We start from the raw sequence: 18,598 nt of genomic DNA on the forward strand, positions 1-18,598 counted from the left end.
ATCACGCCTTTACCCAACAGATCTTCCAGAATTCTGTCTCTAAACTCTTTAGCACGTCCCAGGGCCTTTACTAGGCCCGTCCTAGGAGATCCGAGGAGATACTCCTCCTCGGACAACTCCTCTGCCCCTTGTAGCGCGGACTGGCCTGTGGGCCTCGAAGACCCTGATTGAACAGACTTATACCAACTAATCAGGTTCAAGACCCAAACGTGCATTTAAGCACTTTTACCCCCACAATAGATTTAAAGGTTGCATGTGTTGCTCCCAAAGTTGCTACCAAAAATCAATTTACATTCAATCTGAGCTAGCAGATCTGAAATTGTTGCATACCAGTCATTAAAAGTGCTGGATTTAAACCTTTAAGTGGGTTTTTGAAGTCGTAGACTAGAGATTATGTTGGAGCACATCCATATCAAAGAAATCTATGGATCTCGAAGCTAAGTTTGGTAATTTTAGTTTAAGTTTATGAAGAATAGGCTTATTCAGTCTATTAATTTCTATTTGATAGTAGATATGTTCACCTTGAGATTGATAAGTTCAAGTCCTTCCAATTTTTTATTATGAAACTAGTTTGTTTAACTGCATTTCATGAGTCATCATATGTTGTACATGATCAGTGGCGGAGCCAAGAATTTATCTTTGTGTAGAGCCATATATAATTTTTTTTTTCTGAATTATCGTCTTCATTTTTTTTGAAGAATGAGTTAATAGTTATAAACTTGCCCATGAACCTAGATTTATCAAATCAAATTATCACTCATTAAATAAAATGACTGAGATTTAAAAAATATACTAAAAAATACTAATAGTCCATAGATTGCTAAATAAAAGACAAACAATCATTCAAATGTCAATGCATAAAAAAAATAATAAACAAGAATTAAATACATGTTAATATAGTAGTATATACTATATACTATATATAATATTTTGATTACTATAATAATAATTAATATATTATAAGGAATATAAAAAAGAAAGCAATGAAAAGTAATGTAAAAAAATCAAAACAAAGCAAATGCAAAGTACCTAACCTAGGAAAGAGTTAAAAATAATGGGTTATGCAGGTCGGCCGGTCGCAGCTAGGGGCATGGATAAAGCACTACACAATCAGGGATAAAGGGCCCACGACACAAAAGCTTCACAAATTGAGAGCCCACGACACTGACAATGACAAATTGAGTCACTCTTTCTTTTTGTACATAACACCATTAAGGCATAGGAGAATGCATAGGTGGTTGAATCTGGACTTTACAAGTGGAACAACTATGAGAAAAGGGAGAGGAAGTTTTAGCTAAGAGATTTTGTCTTGGTCTATGCTAAAGGCGTGACTGTCTTGGGAAGGAAGTGAGATTTACACCTAACACGGTACTTAAACACTCACCAAAAAGGGGATATAGTGACTTTCCAAGGTCAGAGACTATAAGAACACCCCTTATTGGTTGAATGCATAATGAGTCACCTTAGAGACACGTGTATCAATCACAGTACTCCTGATATCCCTCTCAATGTCTAAGACTTATCTCTCAAGTAGTGGCAAAGCTACCTACCTACGGGTCCCAATGCCACGTTGGCACAGTTCTTATCCTCTAGTCAATAGATAATATCACAGCTGTGAAAAGGTTCAAAAGAGAAAATGATGACTTAACACCTGTCCTTATACTTAGTCATATTCCTCAGAGTATAAGAAGAACATGCAACTGTACTATTAAGGCAAGAACGCAAGTAGATATTTTGAGATGAAAGTGGAGAGTTGATAGGGAAGAAAGACAACCTGATTGTAAACTGATCGTTTTTCACATATAATACAAGCTGAGCAGAGCAAGAATGTTGTGTTCTTGCTCAAACCGTGGTTTTTTTTATCCCTTCTTTAGGGTTTTCCATGTATTTTCTGTGTTGCTTTAGTAATCAGTTTCTTCTTCTTGTTTACATGTGCGTCTTTTTCATGTCCTATCATCACTTTCTTTCTTTCTTTCTTGTTTGAGTGTCATGTCAAAACTTGCATCTTTTCAAGCTTTCTCATGTAGATGTACTGTTAGATAACTTATTTCACTTCTCTATATAAGCTCAAATCTAACTTACACGTACACTTTTCTAGTTTGCACATAGTACAAAACTTTTACTTTTAAACGAACTACAATAGCAATGTGAGGGAGGAAAAGGAAAGAACTAAAAGTTTGAAAAAAAGAAGAAGGTAAAGACAGTGGCGAGAAGAACGCAAAGGCCAAGTCCCCAATGGAGAGAGAGAGAGAGAGAGAGAGAGACCTGTGTGAGAGAGATTGTTTCTGCAACTGTGTGGGAGACTTGGTGGTGCGGCACATCAACAAAGTTTCTAACTTTTCAATTTTTCCAAGTAAGCCCTAGATGTGGTGGGATGAAAATTTGATTTTTTTTTTTTTCTCTTTTATTTGTTAAGGTAATTGTTAACATAACTATGTGTTATTTTTTCTTTTGAAGAGAAGACTACGTCTTTATTAATTAGCAATAAAAGAAAGTACAATATGGTTCAAAGCTTATTCAAAGAAACAAAGATTCTCTTCCATCCAAGTAGAATAATCAACAATGCCCTTAGCATGTTTAGCTAAAGGGTGGGCCGGCCTATTTCCTTGACATTGTACATGTGAGAAAGAAACCTGACGAAACTCTCTACAAAAGGACTGCAGGCCTTTCACCACATAATCCACAGAGGTTGGAGGTAGTGACAAGCCCACCGTGATAAATGGTAAGCGAGTCTCCTTCCAGAATAAGATCTTGAATGCCTATGTCCTTTGCGAACTGCAGCCCGGATTCAAATGCTTTCACTTCAGTCTCAACCGCCCCTAAAGGTGCTGGAATCTTCTTGCTTAACGCTGCTATGACCCGTCCTTTATCATCCCGAATTATTACCCCGACCCCTGCAGCATTCCGCTTCGCAAAAGTCGCACCGTCCACATTGACCTTGAAATAAGGTGTTGTTGGAGGGACCCATACTAGGACTTGTGCGTTCGGAACTGGTGTGCTCAAAGGTAACTTTATTGCTGCATTAAATTCCTCCATATACTACACTGTCCTCTTCATCAGTTCAGCCCCTACTTTCCTTACGCCACCAACTCAAACCTCATTCCAGTAGTTCCATAGACTCCATGCACTAGTGAGTAGTGACCACCTTTGCTGCAGCTTCTATCCGGGTTGCCTCCCCCATTAGGAATCTCCATATTAGATCTTTGAAGGATAGGCAGATGTCCCTTTCAAAAGGGATGACTAACTTTGAGCACGCCCACATTTCCTGAGCCTGCAGACAGGACCAAAACAAATGACCAGTAGTTTCTGCCGTCAACCCACATTCCTCGCACGTGTTGTCCTGTAAAATCTTTCGGAGCATCAAATTAGACTTTGTAGGAAGAACATCCCGACACGCTCTCCATGCAAAGTGTCTAAGTTTATGAGGTACTGGGAGGCTCAACAGAAGCTTCCAAAACCTTCTTTCATGCCTGACATCTGAGTAGCTACCACTGCATTCAGACCGAGACAACTCTACTGCCCCCCAATATGCACTCTATATGCTAAATAAGTCTTTTGGATCAAAAGCCCAAACCTGTTTATCTTCATTTATTTGTTCATTTTAAAGATGACGAATGTTTAAATATTGTAATTTGTTGACATATGTATTTATGGATTTGTATTTTATTTAAATAAAAATTATGTTTATTTTTAGAGTTTTTTTTATTAAAAAAAAAGATTTTTAGACTTTCATATATATATATATAATCGGGTTTGGGAGCCAAAATGATAAGGTTATTTAAAAAATTTCAAATTATTTAGAATATTTATACACAAAAAAAGAATTTTTAGTTTTTTTCAAAAATTTTGGAGGAGTCAAGCCCCCTCGGTCCTCAAGTGGCTTCGCCACTATACATGATATTGATGATTACTAGGTTAACCAAAGGCTTGCATAATTAATCTAACTCGATCTTAAAATTGGTTAATTAATGTTTTTAACGGGGTCTACAACCAATAATGCTCATCGATCATGTTTAATTATTCACCTTTTATAATCTTAGATTATACCTTAGTCTAACTTCTCTTGATCAAGGAATACCAAACTCCTCGTTTTTCTTTCTCCTTTTTTTTTTTTTTTTTGGGTTGTCTTGAGAACCCATTCTTGATCTCTAGGAAAATACTTGAAAATAACAATATTGATTAGAACATCGAAATTGGCTAATACACCCGATTATAATCGATACAGCTATAGGGTTCGTCCATATGAAGACATGGGGCTAGACTTTTCTTGGTGGGATCAAGGAAATGTGGTAGACTCTGCCTGTGCTTTTCATCTTCTCACTAGATTTCACTATAATTTCTTAGAAATTGTGGTGATGGGTCCAAATCATACGTGCAGTTCATTATATAATTTAAAGTTAATAACATTTATTTTGTCATTTTATTCAAAAAGTTTTATGACATATTACCAGGAAGTTTGTTTTTTCTTTATACATACTGGGAATTCAAATTTGTTAGTCAAGATGGAAAATTAAAGATAATATCATTGTGTCAGGAGTCTTTTAATACAGTGACATTGTTTGCCATTTTCTACGAGTAGAAATAAAATTCAAATTCTCCTCACCTATTATTATATCTATCAAATTATTAACAGCAAAAAAATATATATATCACTACTTTTTTCTTTTTCTTTCTGAGAAGAAGATATCACTATTGTAATGTGCCTTTAAAAATTAAAGAGATGCCTGTAATGCGTTCAGCAAAAAGAAAAATTGTAACACTTACCTCTGTTGTACTCTTTTTATTTTTTTATTCTACCTCTGTTGTACTCAGCTCATGGGCCATGGTGGACTTAGAGTCCGTTTGAATAGAACTTATTTTGCTGAAACTAAAAACTGAAAACTGAAAACACTGTAGCAAAATAATTTTTAAATGTGTGACTAGTACCGTGGGACCCATTTTTAATGAAAAAGTTATTAAAAAGTGAAATTTGTGGGACCCATAAACAGTGCATTTGTGCACTGTTTATGGCTGAATAGTCAAACCTTGCGGCTGGGTTTGAAAAAAAAAAAAAAAAAAAAGGAAGCAAAACGCAAACGCAGCCATAAAAGCTGTATCCAAACGGGCAATTAATATCAGTTTATTTTGGGCTAAATTTTCCTGAAATCTCAGCAACAAAGATTTAAAGTTTAAGAGCACATATGTAAAGGATTTAACGGTCCATTTTACAACCTAATTCAAGCTGTGCTAGCCCAATATCAGATAGCTTCAGCAACTCTTTTGGACTTTTTCGTGGGCTTAATTGTCTCCAAAGATGCTTTTAATAAAAATAAAAATTGTGGGTATTTCATTTGAATAACCTTATCATTTGAATAACCTTTTGATTAGCGCAATGTCACTTTCTTACTCAAATGTCTATAACAAAACTACAGTCTCCATTGTAGGTATTTCATTTGCTCACCATCATCACACAAGGCTTTGTTTCATTCAAATCATATTGCTTAAAAAATAAATAGACCAAAACAAAAATGCAAAAATCATATGGTTGGGTTCACTCCAAATTGCAAATTTGACAAAATATATATCCAATAATCCTAATCTGAACCTTTGAACTTCCAACCATTTAAACCAAGGGTGCAATTGCCCCCCCTACCCCAAATAAAAAACCATGATGTCAAACTTTTTCAAATAATAATCCAGGCACACAACATTTATAGAACATTTATTTTTCTTTACTACATTAGGTGAGTTGGAAAATATTTCATAAAGAAGTTGTGTGCCTTTTTTTTTTTTTTTGAGAGTGTATTTCCTTATCTCATCCTCATTCCCCTATATATATATATGTGTGTGTGTGTGTGTGTGTGTGTGTGTGTGTGTTTCTCAAAAAAAAAAAAAAAGTAAAAAAAAAAAATGTTCTATATATAGTCTTAAATTAAGAAAATGGCATATTATTACGACATCTCCTTACCAATATGCCAAATTTTATCTAATTTTGTTGTTGTTTTAAAATGTTCTCCTACAACTTTTGATAGTTGGAAATGAAAGCTAAGATAGAAAGAATAAATAATATTAATACTTTTAAGTTAATTTAAAAATAAAAACATCATACAATCCCTTTGAAAAATCTTGGTACACAATTACACATAAAACATTTTAAAACTTTCATGTATATTATCATACTTTTTATACTTCTAACTTAATTTAGTTTTTTTTTAATTTTATTTTTTAAATAATCAAATGATGAATTACCTTTAGCATTACAATGATAAGTCTCAACTCCTACTTTGATATTAATTATTATTTTTATATTAATTTTTATCTTCAATCTTTTCCCCTTGAAATCATGGTTTCGTCACTACATTAACTACATAAAATTAAATAAATAAAAACCCTAAATAAATACTGTATGCACTTTGTTTCTGAAGTACATATAAGGTTTGGTGCTTCGGTTGTTTAATATATGAAAAATCCAATTGGTTGTTGCAAGTATATACATACACTTTCCGTGGCTACGGTCATTCCCCTAAATTTTCCAAATTGCACTTGTTATGTTCTTTCGTCTAGGCCTACGGACATGTGGAACACTTTATGTGGTATGTCCAATGTGTTAAATAGCTTTTACCCCAAACCGATTCAACAACTTTGGGGCCCGATGAAAATTTTAAATAGATTTTTTTTTTAATCTTTAAATATTTATTAAATTTTTTTATTTTAAATTTTAAATTTATTTTTCTTGCCTTTTGAGATGTAAAATAACTACTTAAGTTTTTGTTTTTAAATTTCTCTAACATTCTTTTTTCAATCAATAATATGACTAATTCACTTAATTTTAGTAGACCTTAAATAAGATTTTATTAATTGGTATGATAATTTATAATAAAGTAAAAAAGACTATTTATGCTACAGTGGGTGGGTTAGTGTCATAGGAAAGTTAGTTTTAGCGTGTGGGGTCGTGGGTCGCATGGCTGTGTGTGCTGGCATGCTATGGACAGTGTGCTTTGCAAGAAAAATTGGGAAAGTTAACAGCTTCCTTGCGGAGCAGCCGGAGCTATGGGCTCTTCGGGGTCCCCTGCTGTGTCAAGTGTCAACAGATGAATGTGACTGCTCTCATTATAGAATTAGATGCTAAAGCCTTAGTTGACGCCTTCACCAATCCGGATTATTCTAACACTGTCGTTTTTGGTCTTTTTGATGACTGCAGACAGTTGGTTACCTATCTTCCCCAGTATCGTATTAAGCATGTCTTCCAAGAGGCCAACATGTGCGTTGATCATCTAGCTAGATTACGCTGTTTACAAATTCCAGATTTTATTTTGTATTCCAATTTGCCTGTGGACATTTTGAAAACTTTTGAGGCTGATAGCCAGGGTCTGTTCTTAAACAGGCTATGTCCTGATTCTATTTACTTTTAGTAGTCTTGTAATACTTTCCTTTTCTACCAAAAAAATTAAAATGGAAAGTGTGCTACTGCTATTAGCCATGCGTGTGGTATTGTGTAGTGTACTGTACTGTGGGGCCTCTTTTTTCTATTTTATATTTTAGGATATAATGTGCCATTTTTAATGCATTCTATTGACCAATAAAAGAACTTAAATTTTTAATTAAAATATATAGATAAATATTATATATATATATATATATATATATATAATACAAACAGGGGCCTTAGACGATTGCATCACTTGATTCAATGCTTCAACCAACGCTGACCCATCCATATCGCCTAATTTTAGCACAGAAAAAATATATGTATCCATAGCCTAATTAACCCTAAACCTATCCCACGATGGTTAGTAACATTCTTGAGCGAGACACATGCATGAGGAGCCGTGTAATGCCTTCATGACTTGCGAAAAGGAGAGTTCATTGTCAAATTGTCATCAGCTCATCTTATTACCACGTGTGGTTTTGCTCCTCAACTGTTGGTCAATGACATCTACGTCATTTTCATCACTATTTTTTAAAAAAATTTATTAATATTCTTTACACTTGCTTGTCATTACCTTACATTAACCTGTTCATTTCCAACCACATCTATAAACAAATCAACCATTCATTTCTAACTACATCCAAAAACAAATCATCCATATACAATCTAAAATGGAAATAGAGAACCATTATACTATTAAAACCATTGAAGTAAATTGTTCACAAAGTAATTACAACAATATATAAATAAATGATGTCTTCCATACATTACAAAAAATGAAATTGAGTTCAAGTAGCGCCACAAAAAATGTCTTTTTGCCACCAATCTCATATTTGCACAAGTATGAAGAAAAATACATCAATACCATATCTACTTGAAGAAGCAACTATTTGTACAACTAATGACAAGATTGCCCAAATTCAGCTAAATTTGATACGTTTATATTACTAACATGAATCCAGGCTAAAAACAAAGTTTGATACAAGCACGTCTTACACCCTTTGATACTTAGATCATTAACATAACATACCAAGAATGTCAAGACCACATGAAAATTTGAACATCATCACCACGTGATTATCATGGCCAAGGGAATGATCAAGATAGTGGGAAGGTTCACTTTAATTCAAAATGACCCAAGAACCAATAATTACAGTAAGAAAAGAAAAATGAGGGACTTTACCACAAGCAGTACAGGTTGGTGCAACTAACCGAACTAAGGTTTATGTTTGGTTTATGGAATCTTGTTTATGTTTTATTCTTTTGTGAAAATTTTAGAAAAATGAACCTCCGATTGTATTTAAGAGATGCAAATAAATACAATCCAAGGTTCATTTTTCTAAAATTTTCACAAAAGAATACAACATAAACTTTGGACTATATTAAGCGGTATCCAAATAGACCTTTCAGATATTGAAATTAGCAGAAGAATTATGAACACATGTTTGTTCAAAGATTTCGGCTAGGGACCTTTTTTTTTTTTTTTAAATTTGAATTTTATGAATGTTTGAATTGAATTCAACCCATAGCCATTTAATAAGCTTTGCTCCCAGCCCGGGAAACATTTTACGTTTGCTTATCGCATAAAAAGCTTACTGAAATTATGATTCTCTGTCAGCACCTTCTTGAAGTCTCTGTGGATAGCTGTAAGGCTGAATGTTACTATTCATACATCACCTCCACATTAATTGACCAAGGAGTTAGCTGCAAAGCATTCAATACGATGGTAGCAGCTTTCTTCTCAGATATTTCCCAACTCTCTTTTGTCTTATCCCTACCTGATTTTATCCTTGCCAGCACGATTGTCTGTTGCCTTGTTCTTGACGAAGGGTCGGACCTTCGACCTCTGCTCTGCTTAGTCGAGGAAGCACTTCTCCTCAGACAACATCTTCAGCTTCTTATGACCAAACTTCCTCCACAGCTCATTAACCTGTATGCCTTCATTAGTATTTACTTGTCCTCGAGCCATCTAATGTCCTCGAACACGGCCCACAGCCCAATGCCTATATCTGGGTCCTCTATCCCTACAATAGCCCCTCGAAATTCCACTCTTTTGATCCTCGGGAAAAAATGGGATTTCAATCATTTTGGCAATCACCCTCCCCACTCTTATGTCACTTCTTTCTGTGCAAGTGTCTTTTCAACTGCAAAGAGGCACGCTCCTGACACTTCGGCATCTGGGACGCTTCAACATTTATTTCATACGGCACCTTGTCCCCCATGTTCTATAGTGTGATGAAGATTCTACAGTGTGATGAAGATCCTACGGTGGAGAAGTTTTATGGGGATTTGGGCAGGAACTCTCCCGCTTACTTTTCCCACCCCTATATATACTGCATGAAGATTTTGGCTATTCCACTTTTTCCATCTTCAACTCTCAAGAATCAGCCTGAGGAACCCTTCCGTACTTTCATAAGTTACCTCCAGTTCTTCTTCTTAATTTTAGGACCTATTCTTCCTCGGCCTATTTGAATTACACCTCATCACTCCAACACCTTCACGTACTTTTCAAATGGATAGATTCGCTAGATTAGGACACCTCAGAGCGTATAGAAAGTTTTAAAGCCCAATACCACATACTTGCTAGGGTTTTGATCTAGTACTGCCGTCAAGGAGAATGGCATACTAATAGATTGAAAGGGGAGGTGGCAATCCCTATGATTGCTTTTATAGAGGGAAGGATGAGGATCCCCATAGGTAGAGTGACTAGGGATTTTTTACTAGCCCACAGACTCTGCCCGACCCAGTGTGCCCCAAATATGTTTAGGATATTAGGAAGTGTAGATGCCCTTAATGAAAAGATGGGTGTAAACCTCACCCATCACGATGTTAATTGGGTCTATAACTGTCAGCACCTTAAAGGATAGGGATATTACCTCAAAACCAGGGTCCCTAAAGTTAGGCTCATATCATGTCTCCCCGATACTAACAAGGGTATGGACAAAGACTTCCTAATTGTCTTGGGGGAATGGCACGATGGACTTCATTGCTCGGTGCGAGACGAGAAACCAAGTGGGGTACTTAGGTTTAGGTTCACTATTATGACACTACCCATTTGTTATTAACACATTCCTATTTTCTTCTTTGCTATTCATGAATTTACTTATCTCTATTCAATGACTTTCTACTCTAACAGTGACTTTGATGGTGGAACTTTTGCAGATAAACACTTTAACATCCCCAACCTCAACCTCGTCAACAAACCCAACTTGACGAGGATACTTCGATCAGAGATATTCGTACATACGGATAGGCAACTACGGCCAGCTCACCTCATCCTCGGATATCAACCCATCTCCAGTAGTTTCCAGGCCTTTAAGTACATGATCAAAGCAAAGGATTCTCGGTTGCACCAAATCAACATTGTAGTGCTCGGTTTCCTCACTACTGATCCCACTCCTAAAGTCATTCAACTAGTAGAACTTCCTTCTCAGCGTATCACCGATGAAGAGGCCACATCTTCTCACACAAATCTTGAAGAAACAACTCAAGTAGTAGAGGTTTCAGACTTCGAGGAAGATTTCGAAGTCTTCAACCAGCTTCATTCCCTAGAATCTACAGAGGTTGCCCTTAGTCACCTTCCCCATGCTCATGCCAGCAACAGAGGAATGGTGCTACAGAGGAAGCAAAAGATGAGCTTGCTGGAGCTCCTTGGATCCCATGCAGAAGGATCGGTGCCCGAGGTGGCCATTCAGACCAGACCTCCCACTCCCCTTCCCGCCCATACTTCCCAGCCTGACCCGATGAACAAGAAAAGAAAGTGGGATTGGAAAGGTAAAGACGTGGTTGAAGAAGGGGAGGTTATCCCCACCAAGGAACCCGCAAAAATGGCTAGAGGGGCCCAAAATAAATCCTTGGGCGAAAGGGCACTTGTAGAAAAAGGACCTAACCCCTGCTTTAGGATGCCAATTTGGGACCTCCCCCCCCCCCCCCCCTCTTTAAGCTAGATATGGCTCCACTCCCCCTAGACTCTTCTATCAGAGAATTCCAGAAGGGGAAGGCGGGCTACGTGGCCAATGCCCTAAAGCAACCATTACTGCTACCTCAAGATATGGCAGACTTAAGGACGTTAAGGAAACATGAAGTGTTTCTGACCCTGAAAATGGATTTGGCAATGGTAAATTTTCTTCTTTGCCATTTTTTTTACTAAACATTGTTGTTACTTTATCTAAACTTCTTTCTTTCTTTGGTAGGCAATCTAAACAACGCACATCGTCAAGGAGCTAGTAGACAGTTCCCACAAACAGATGAAGGAGGAGGAGGAGGGGGCGTATAGATGCTGTGGAAGCATTCACCATTGTTGAACAAAGGGTTAAGGACCTCAACGTCAAGTTGACTAAGGCAAATCGCGAAAAAAAGAGTGCAAAGGCAGCTCTAGCCGAGGTGGAGAAGCAAGCAGAGGACCAGCGCAAAACTTATCAGAGGCTACTGCCTCTAAGTGTGGCATGAAGCACTAAACCAGGTTGGGGTGGATGCTTCATCCCCACTAAGGAGGGCAGAAAATGCCTTCTATCCCCCAACCCTCAGAATAGCTGGTCCCTCACGCTTCCAAGCCGAGGTTGTTCCCCAAGATTCAGAGTTTAGCCAAGCTGCCTCCACCGGTGCTTTCCCAACTTCAACCCTTCCTCCTAAAAAGGCCAACCAAACTGGGGCCATGGAATAGGATAAGGAGCCAATAAAAGAGCTAGCCAAGCTTCCTTATGCACCCAAGGACACCTCCAAGGAGAAGGGAGCCTCCTAGTGCCAGGAACTGGTATTGGTCACCCTTCCCTTCATTGCCAAGGAGGATTCCAAGGGCAAGGGTACAACCCAAACAACAGTGCCTAGGGTGCTTGCGAAGACTGTAGTGAAAGCCAATCCTCCTCCTCCTAAGACTACTTAGGACTCTACTCAGACTTTGCAAGACTTTTTTTTTTATGTTCCTTTTACTTGTATTTATTACTTTTCGTTCTTAAACGTGTGCTTTATTTGCCTTTTTTAGGCTTCATCTAATGAAGAGTCGTTGAGTTTCTTTATACTTCGTCTTATTCAGGTAAAACAAGACATTATTTTGTTCTTAGTCACTGTTTAATTGATGTAGGCATAACTTAACAAAATACAACTTTGCCCTTAACCTTGATAGATGTCTATAGAACTTGCAATCTAGCTATTACGTTTCATACAATTGGTAATACAATAAATTAACTTTCTAGGGAATTGACACTTAAAACTTTGCAATCTAACTTAAAAACACACTCTGTGTACCTGAATTAGATGGCTTAAGAGATTAAATGTGATTCAAGACTCTATCCTCAACTCTGAGGAATACAGTTTAATGAAATCTTATTTACCAGCCAAGAATACTTCATGGATATACTTGCAAATGCTTTAAGTGATGCTCATGGACATTTCTTCCATTAGGATATTGCAACAAGAGTCTTCATGATCCATCACAGATAGCCCAAGCATCAATTTACCCTAAGTATGTGGTCCGAGGTACCAAGCATGACCAAGGTTCTATTTAATACTTAGATGAATAAGAAGTATTAATTTACCCAAGGTATGTGGTCCGAGGAACCAGGCATGACCAAGGTTCTATTTAATACTTAAGTAAATAGGAAGTATTAATTTACCCAAGGTATGCGGCCCAAGGAACTAGGCATGACTAAGGTTCTGTTTAATATTTAGGTGAATAGGAAGTATTAATTTACCCAAGATATGTGGTCTGAGGAACCAGGCATGACCAATGTTCTGTTTAATACTTAAGTAAATAGGAAGTATTAATTTACCTAAGGTATATAGTCCAAGGAACCAGACATGACCAAGGTTTGTTTAATACTTAGATGAATAAGATAACAACATATAATAATATAAATAAAAATGTGGCAAGAATGCCTTTCATTAATAATAATATCTTCGTAGGTTATTTACATTCTACGAGCGTGGCACAATATTTTCATCTAAATTTTCCAAAAAATAAGCATCTATACCAGCCATTGAGGTGATGCGGTATGGCCCTTCCCAATTGAGTCTCAACTTCCCTAAAGAGGTGTTTTTCACCGTGCCCACAACCTTTCTCAACACCAAGTCTCCTGGGGCCAAAGGCATTTCCCTCACCTTCGTGTCATATCCTTACTTAAGCTTCTACTGATAATATGCCAGTTGAACCATAGCTACTTCCCTTCTTTCATCAACCAAATCTAGGCCTCTCTTCAATAACTTATCATTGTTTTCAGGGGTGAACATGTTCGTCCTCAATGTTGGGAACCTGGTTTTTAAAGGGATCACTGCCTCGGTCTCGTAAGTCATTGAGAAGGGTGTTTCCCTTGTTGACCGACGAGAAGTAGTTCGATATGTCTAGAGAACATGTGGCAACTCTTCCACCCATCTTCCTTTTGCCTCATCCAACCTTTTCTTAAGTCCATTCAATATAACTTTGTTGACTGCCTCAACCTGCATTTTTCCTTGTGGATAAGCTGGAGTTAAGTATCTGTTTCTAATGCTTAATTCACAACAATACCTCCTGAAGGTTTTACTGTCAAACTGGAGTCCATTATCTGAGATGAGGGTGTGAGGAATCCTAAACCGAGTGACAATATTCTTCCATACAAACTTCTTTGCATCCAGATCTCTAATATTAGACAGTGGCTCCGCTTCCACCCACTTTGTGAAATAATCAATTCCGACCAAAAGCCGTTTTTAATTTCCTACAACTTTAGGAAATGGTCCTACAATGTCCAAGCCCCATTGAACAAATGGACATGGACTAGACAGAGGATTGAGGACTCCCCCTAGCTAATGAATGCTCGGAGCAAATCTTTGGCACTAATCACACTTCTTCACATACTCTTGTGCTTCTTTCTGCATAGCCACCAATACCCTTGGGTGAGGACCCTATGGGCTAGTGACCTACCATTTATATGACTTCCACAGATCCCCTCATGCAACTCCTCCAGAAGTGGCTCCACTGCTTCGGGATGGACACATAGCAAGTATGGTCTAGAAAAAGAACGTCTGTACAACTTTTGCTCCTCGGACAACCAGAAAGGAGGAGCTTTCCTCTGTACCTTATCTGCCTCCCCCTTCTCATCAGGCAGAGTACCTTCATTGAGAAATAAAATTAAAGGATCCATCCAGCTAGGACCGACCATGACCTGGTGAACTTGGACCTTCTCCTTTTTTTCCTTGGTAGGCTTATGCAAATCCTCAATGAGTATATCTCGAGGTAAGCCTTGTTTAGAAAAGGTTGCCAAAGTAGCCAGAGAGTCAACATGAGTATTTTTGCTCCTCGGGATTTGCTGCAAAGTAAAAAACTCAAAACCTAACTGCAAGCGCCTAGCTTTATTCAAATATCCTCGCATTCTCAAATCCCTAGCCTCTAATTCTCCATGTACTTGGTCTACCACCAACCTTGAATCTACGAACACTTCCACTATCTTTCCTCCCATGTTCTGAACCATGGCCATTCCTACCAACAAAGCTTCGTACTCGACTTCATTATTCGTGGCCGAGAAACCCAACCTTAAAGATTTCGCAATAGTGATCTTGTTTGGGGATACCACAACTATCCCCACCCTAGATCCTCTCTGATTAGCTTATTTGGCTCAATGCCCTACTCATAGCATCATTGCCCAGGCCTCTACGAGTTGAGCTTTTGCTTCTTCGCCTATGATGGCAATCCTCATCGCAAGAGAAAGATTTACTGGGAGAAATCCCTGACCTAGGCCTGTAACTATCATCATCACCATCAGAGGGAGACTTTAAGCTTGAAGGAATCCCTCTCCATTGCTTACGGCGTAACTTCCTCCGTAAATGGTCTATCTCCAATTTTATGTTTCTGGTGCTTTCTCCACGGGATGCATGATTCCCACTTCTAGAATGGCTCCTACTTGTATGCGTGGCGTGTACGCTAACTTCACAATCTCTCCTTTGTTCAAGACTAAGAAATTGATCTTAACGTTGGGATCCCACAGATTCTTCACGATTTGGCCCTGAACCTACCATGGTTAGATGAACTCAAGAATGTTCAAATCTCCACAGACGGCGCCAATTGTAAGGACACGATTTGGTGCTAAAGCCCAAATGGAGGGTCAATGGTCCAAAGAGCCAAAAACAATGAATTTGTTAGAGAATGAGCTTAACGGTGAATTTTCAATGAGTTAAGTAGATTGTAATCGCAGTAGGTTAGCTAATGCTAGAAAGAATAGAACAACAGTTTTATTCAAGAAAAGTTCTCCTCGGCAAAGTCCAAGGATGGTTTGTTCTTACAAATCTCTCTTAAACTTATACAAAACTACAGTTCTTGTGTCTATAGTGATTTTTCCTTAGATTTTCTGATGATCCCCTTGTAATGGGGTTTTTTTCCCTTACATTCCCCTCCCTTCCTCAATCTCAACCTTTCACGTGTAGAGCAGATTGCTGGCCTGTCCCATTAGCACCTTCCTGAAGTCTCCGTGGGTAGTTGTAAGGCTGTTTCCCAACTCTGTGGGTAGCTGTAAGGTTGTTTCCCAACTCTCTTTTGTCTTATCCCTACCTAATGTTTATCCTTACCAGCACGATTGTCTGTTGCCTTATTCTTGACGGAGGGTCGGACCTTCAACCTTTGCTCTGCTTAGCTGAGGAGGCACTTCTCCTTGGACAACATCTTCAGCTCCTTATGACCAAACTTCCTCCACGGCTCATTCACCTGTATACCTTAATTAGTATTTACCTGTCCTCGGGCCATCTGATGTCCTCAGACATGGCCCACAACCCAATACCTATATCTGGGCCCTTCATCCCTACAAAAAATATCTTTTCATACAGTTTCTACACTATTTTTAAGGGATGTTTGGCAAATAATACAATTAATTCAATCAAACTATGAATCAATCAAAAAAATAAGAATAAATTACCCTGACCTCCCTTGATATTTCAGGAAATGAAACTCCATCAAACATTTCAAGAAATAAGAGGTTTGTGTAAACGCATTAAATAAGACCATGATGTTTCAAATTATGAGTTTTCTAATGAAATATTCCATATATTCTTAAAAAATTAAGATTCTTAATCAAAGTATGGATGAAATTTTGTGTATGCATGACACTTTCCTCTTTAAGGTTTCTATAAACAAGCAAGAATTTTTTTTTCTTTTTCTTTTTTAAATGAAATATTCAGTTAAGAAAGTTAGATAAGATATTTCTATAGAAATTTCAAGGGAGAAATGTCATTTGTACAAGCATTTGGAAGGAGTGTCATTTCAATATAATGTAAATCAAGTTTGAATTATAGTTTTAGTTTATATGCTATTTGTCTATAAACCATATACCAATCATATTTTCGTTTATCATAAAAAAAAATGCATACTATTTTTAATGTAAAAATAACAATCTAAGATTAGTTTTGTATTTTACAATATTGAATAAACTCAAAAATTAAACAACAAGTACTATATGATATGCCCCTCCAAAAAAAAAAATATTTATATGATTGGTTCAACTATATGATTTGCTAAGAAGAATAAGAGCATTTGCGTTGGACTTGCTAAAATTTTAGCTAAAGTTAACTTTAAAAGCCACTTTTTTTTTTTTTGGGTTACTCTATTTAAATATTATTTATCTATTTATTATATTTTAATTACAAATGAATTGGACGGTCAAGATCAATCACCATTCTATTTGTGGCCACCCATAACCTAGATTGGCCACTCGATGCAAAGATTAGTCATCTCACAACCAAATCAGCCACCCAATGACCAACTTGGCTCCTACATGCCCAACGACAGACATCACATGCCTAACAACAACCACCCATGGCTAAAGATGACCATCCCATGCTTCAATTGAGAGAGAGAGAGAGAGAGAGAGAGAGAGAGAGAGAGAGAGAGAGAGAGAGAGAGAGAGAGAGAGAGAGAGAGAGAGAGAGAGAGTTGTAAAAATGATAAAATATACATTTTTGGCAAATTGATGTGGTAGTAATTAGTTTTGATTATGCACTATAGCTTGAAGTGTTGTTTTAGGACTGTATACGAGCTGAGCTAAGAGCATTTTCATCAAACATGTCAAAAAATATAGCATTTTGCATCTCAAACACTATTTTATTTATTTTAACATTCCATTTTATAATATACTCAACATCAAAGGTTATATTTTTTTACCACTTCATGAAAATATTAGGGTTTGTTTGGTAACTGTTTTTTCCTCTTATTTTCTGTTTTAAAAACAATTTTTTATTTTTAAAACTAAAAAACTTATTTGGCAACCCAAAACAGACAGAAAACAAAAATTATTCTCAAAACTCAATTTGTAAAGGAAACTGAAAACATTCAAAAGGCTGTTTTCAATTTCTAATTTTTAAAACTCAATAAAAATACGCATTTAATTTAATGAATCTAACTCGTTTAATGAGTTATCATTAGAGTTCAAATCTTAATAACAACATATTTTAGTATTTTCTATTTTTTTTTCTTCAAAAAACTATTTTTTTAATTTCAACTAACCAAACAAGTTTTTGATTTCAAAAATACAAGAAAATTATTTTTTCTTTATATTCTCAAAAACAAAATTTTGAAAATAGAAAACAAAAACTGTTACCAAACATAACCTTATTTTTTTCATTCATTTTTTATTCATCATCTATTTATCTTTTTTTTTATTCATCTCCACCACAAACTCACCACCCACACCCATCACCCACACCACAAGTACCACAAACCCACCACACAAACCCACTACCCACCACCCACACCACAAACCCACCAAAAACCCACTACCCACACCACAAGCCCACCACCCATACCACAACCACCACAAATCCAACCATTCATACCACAACCACCACAAACTCCACCACCTACGAACTGAACCACCGTGAGACCCACCAAAAACTGTCGTTGCCACCCACTCTCACAACCCATAAAACCCATTGCACATCCTTAAGCAAGAAAAGAGAGAAGAAAAAATGTTCTTAGTGGTGAGGAGAGAGAGATGAGAGAGAGAGAGAGAGAGAGATGGAGATGAGTGGAGAAGAAAAGAAAGATGAAAGACCACGTGAAAGAAAAAATAAAATAATATTATTTTTGTATAACATCTAGCTACAGTAGACTGTAGCTAAGTGCTAAAAAAATTTAGGTTTAGCAGCTTTGATGTTGAGGGCTTTTTAGTGGTTTTTGGTGCTAAAATAGATATTTAGCATTTTTCACATCTTTGATGTGAATGCTCTAAGAGCGTCCAC

The 18,598-nt window shown here is 37.0% G+C and overlaps 2 protein-coding genes across 2 annotated transcripts; both read right to left on the bottom strand.

Moving 5' to 3' along the window:
- Positions 1-2,646: 2,646 nt before the first annotated feature.
- LOC142632756 (uncharacterized) lies at positions 2,647-3,036 on the bottom strand. Its single transcript, XM_075807101.1, has one exon. It carries the CDS (start codon positions 3,034-3,036, stop codon positions 2,647-2,649), a length of 390 nt encoding a protein of 129 aa, XP_075663216.1.
- Positions 3,037-13,744: 10,708 nt separating this feature from the next.
- On the bottom strand, positions 13,745-14,853 carry LOC142632757 (uncharacterized). The gene is made up of 2 exons (XM_075807102.1): positions 14,301-14,853; positions 13,745-14,040 (listed from the first exon to the last, which is right to left on the bottom strand). Exons 1-2 carry the CDS (start codon positions 14,851-14,853, stop codon positions 13,745-13,747), a joined length of 849 nt encoding a protein of 282 aa, XP_075663217.1.
- Positions 14,854-18,598: the final 3,745 nt, after the last annotated feature.

The sequence above is a fragment of the Castanea sativa genome, chromosome 4 (assembly GCF_040712315.1).
Source record: "Castanea sativa cultivar Marrone di Chiusa Pesio chromosome 4, ASM4071231v1".
Classification (NCBI taxonomy): Eukaryota; Viridiplantae; Streptophyta; class Magnoliopsida; order Fagales; family Fagaceae; genus Castanea; species Castanea sativa.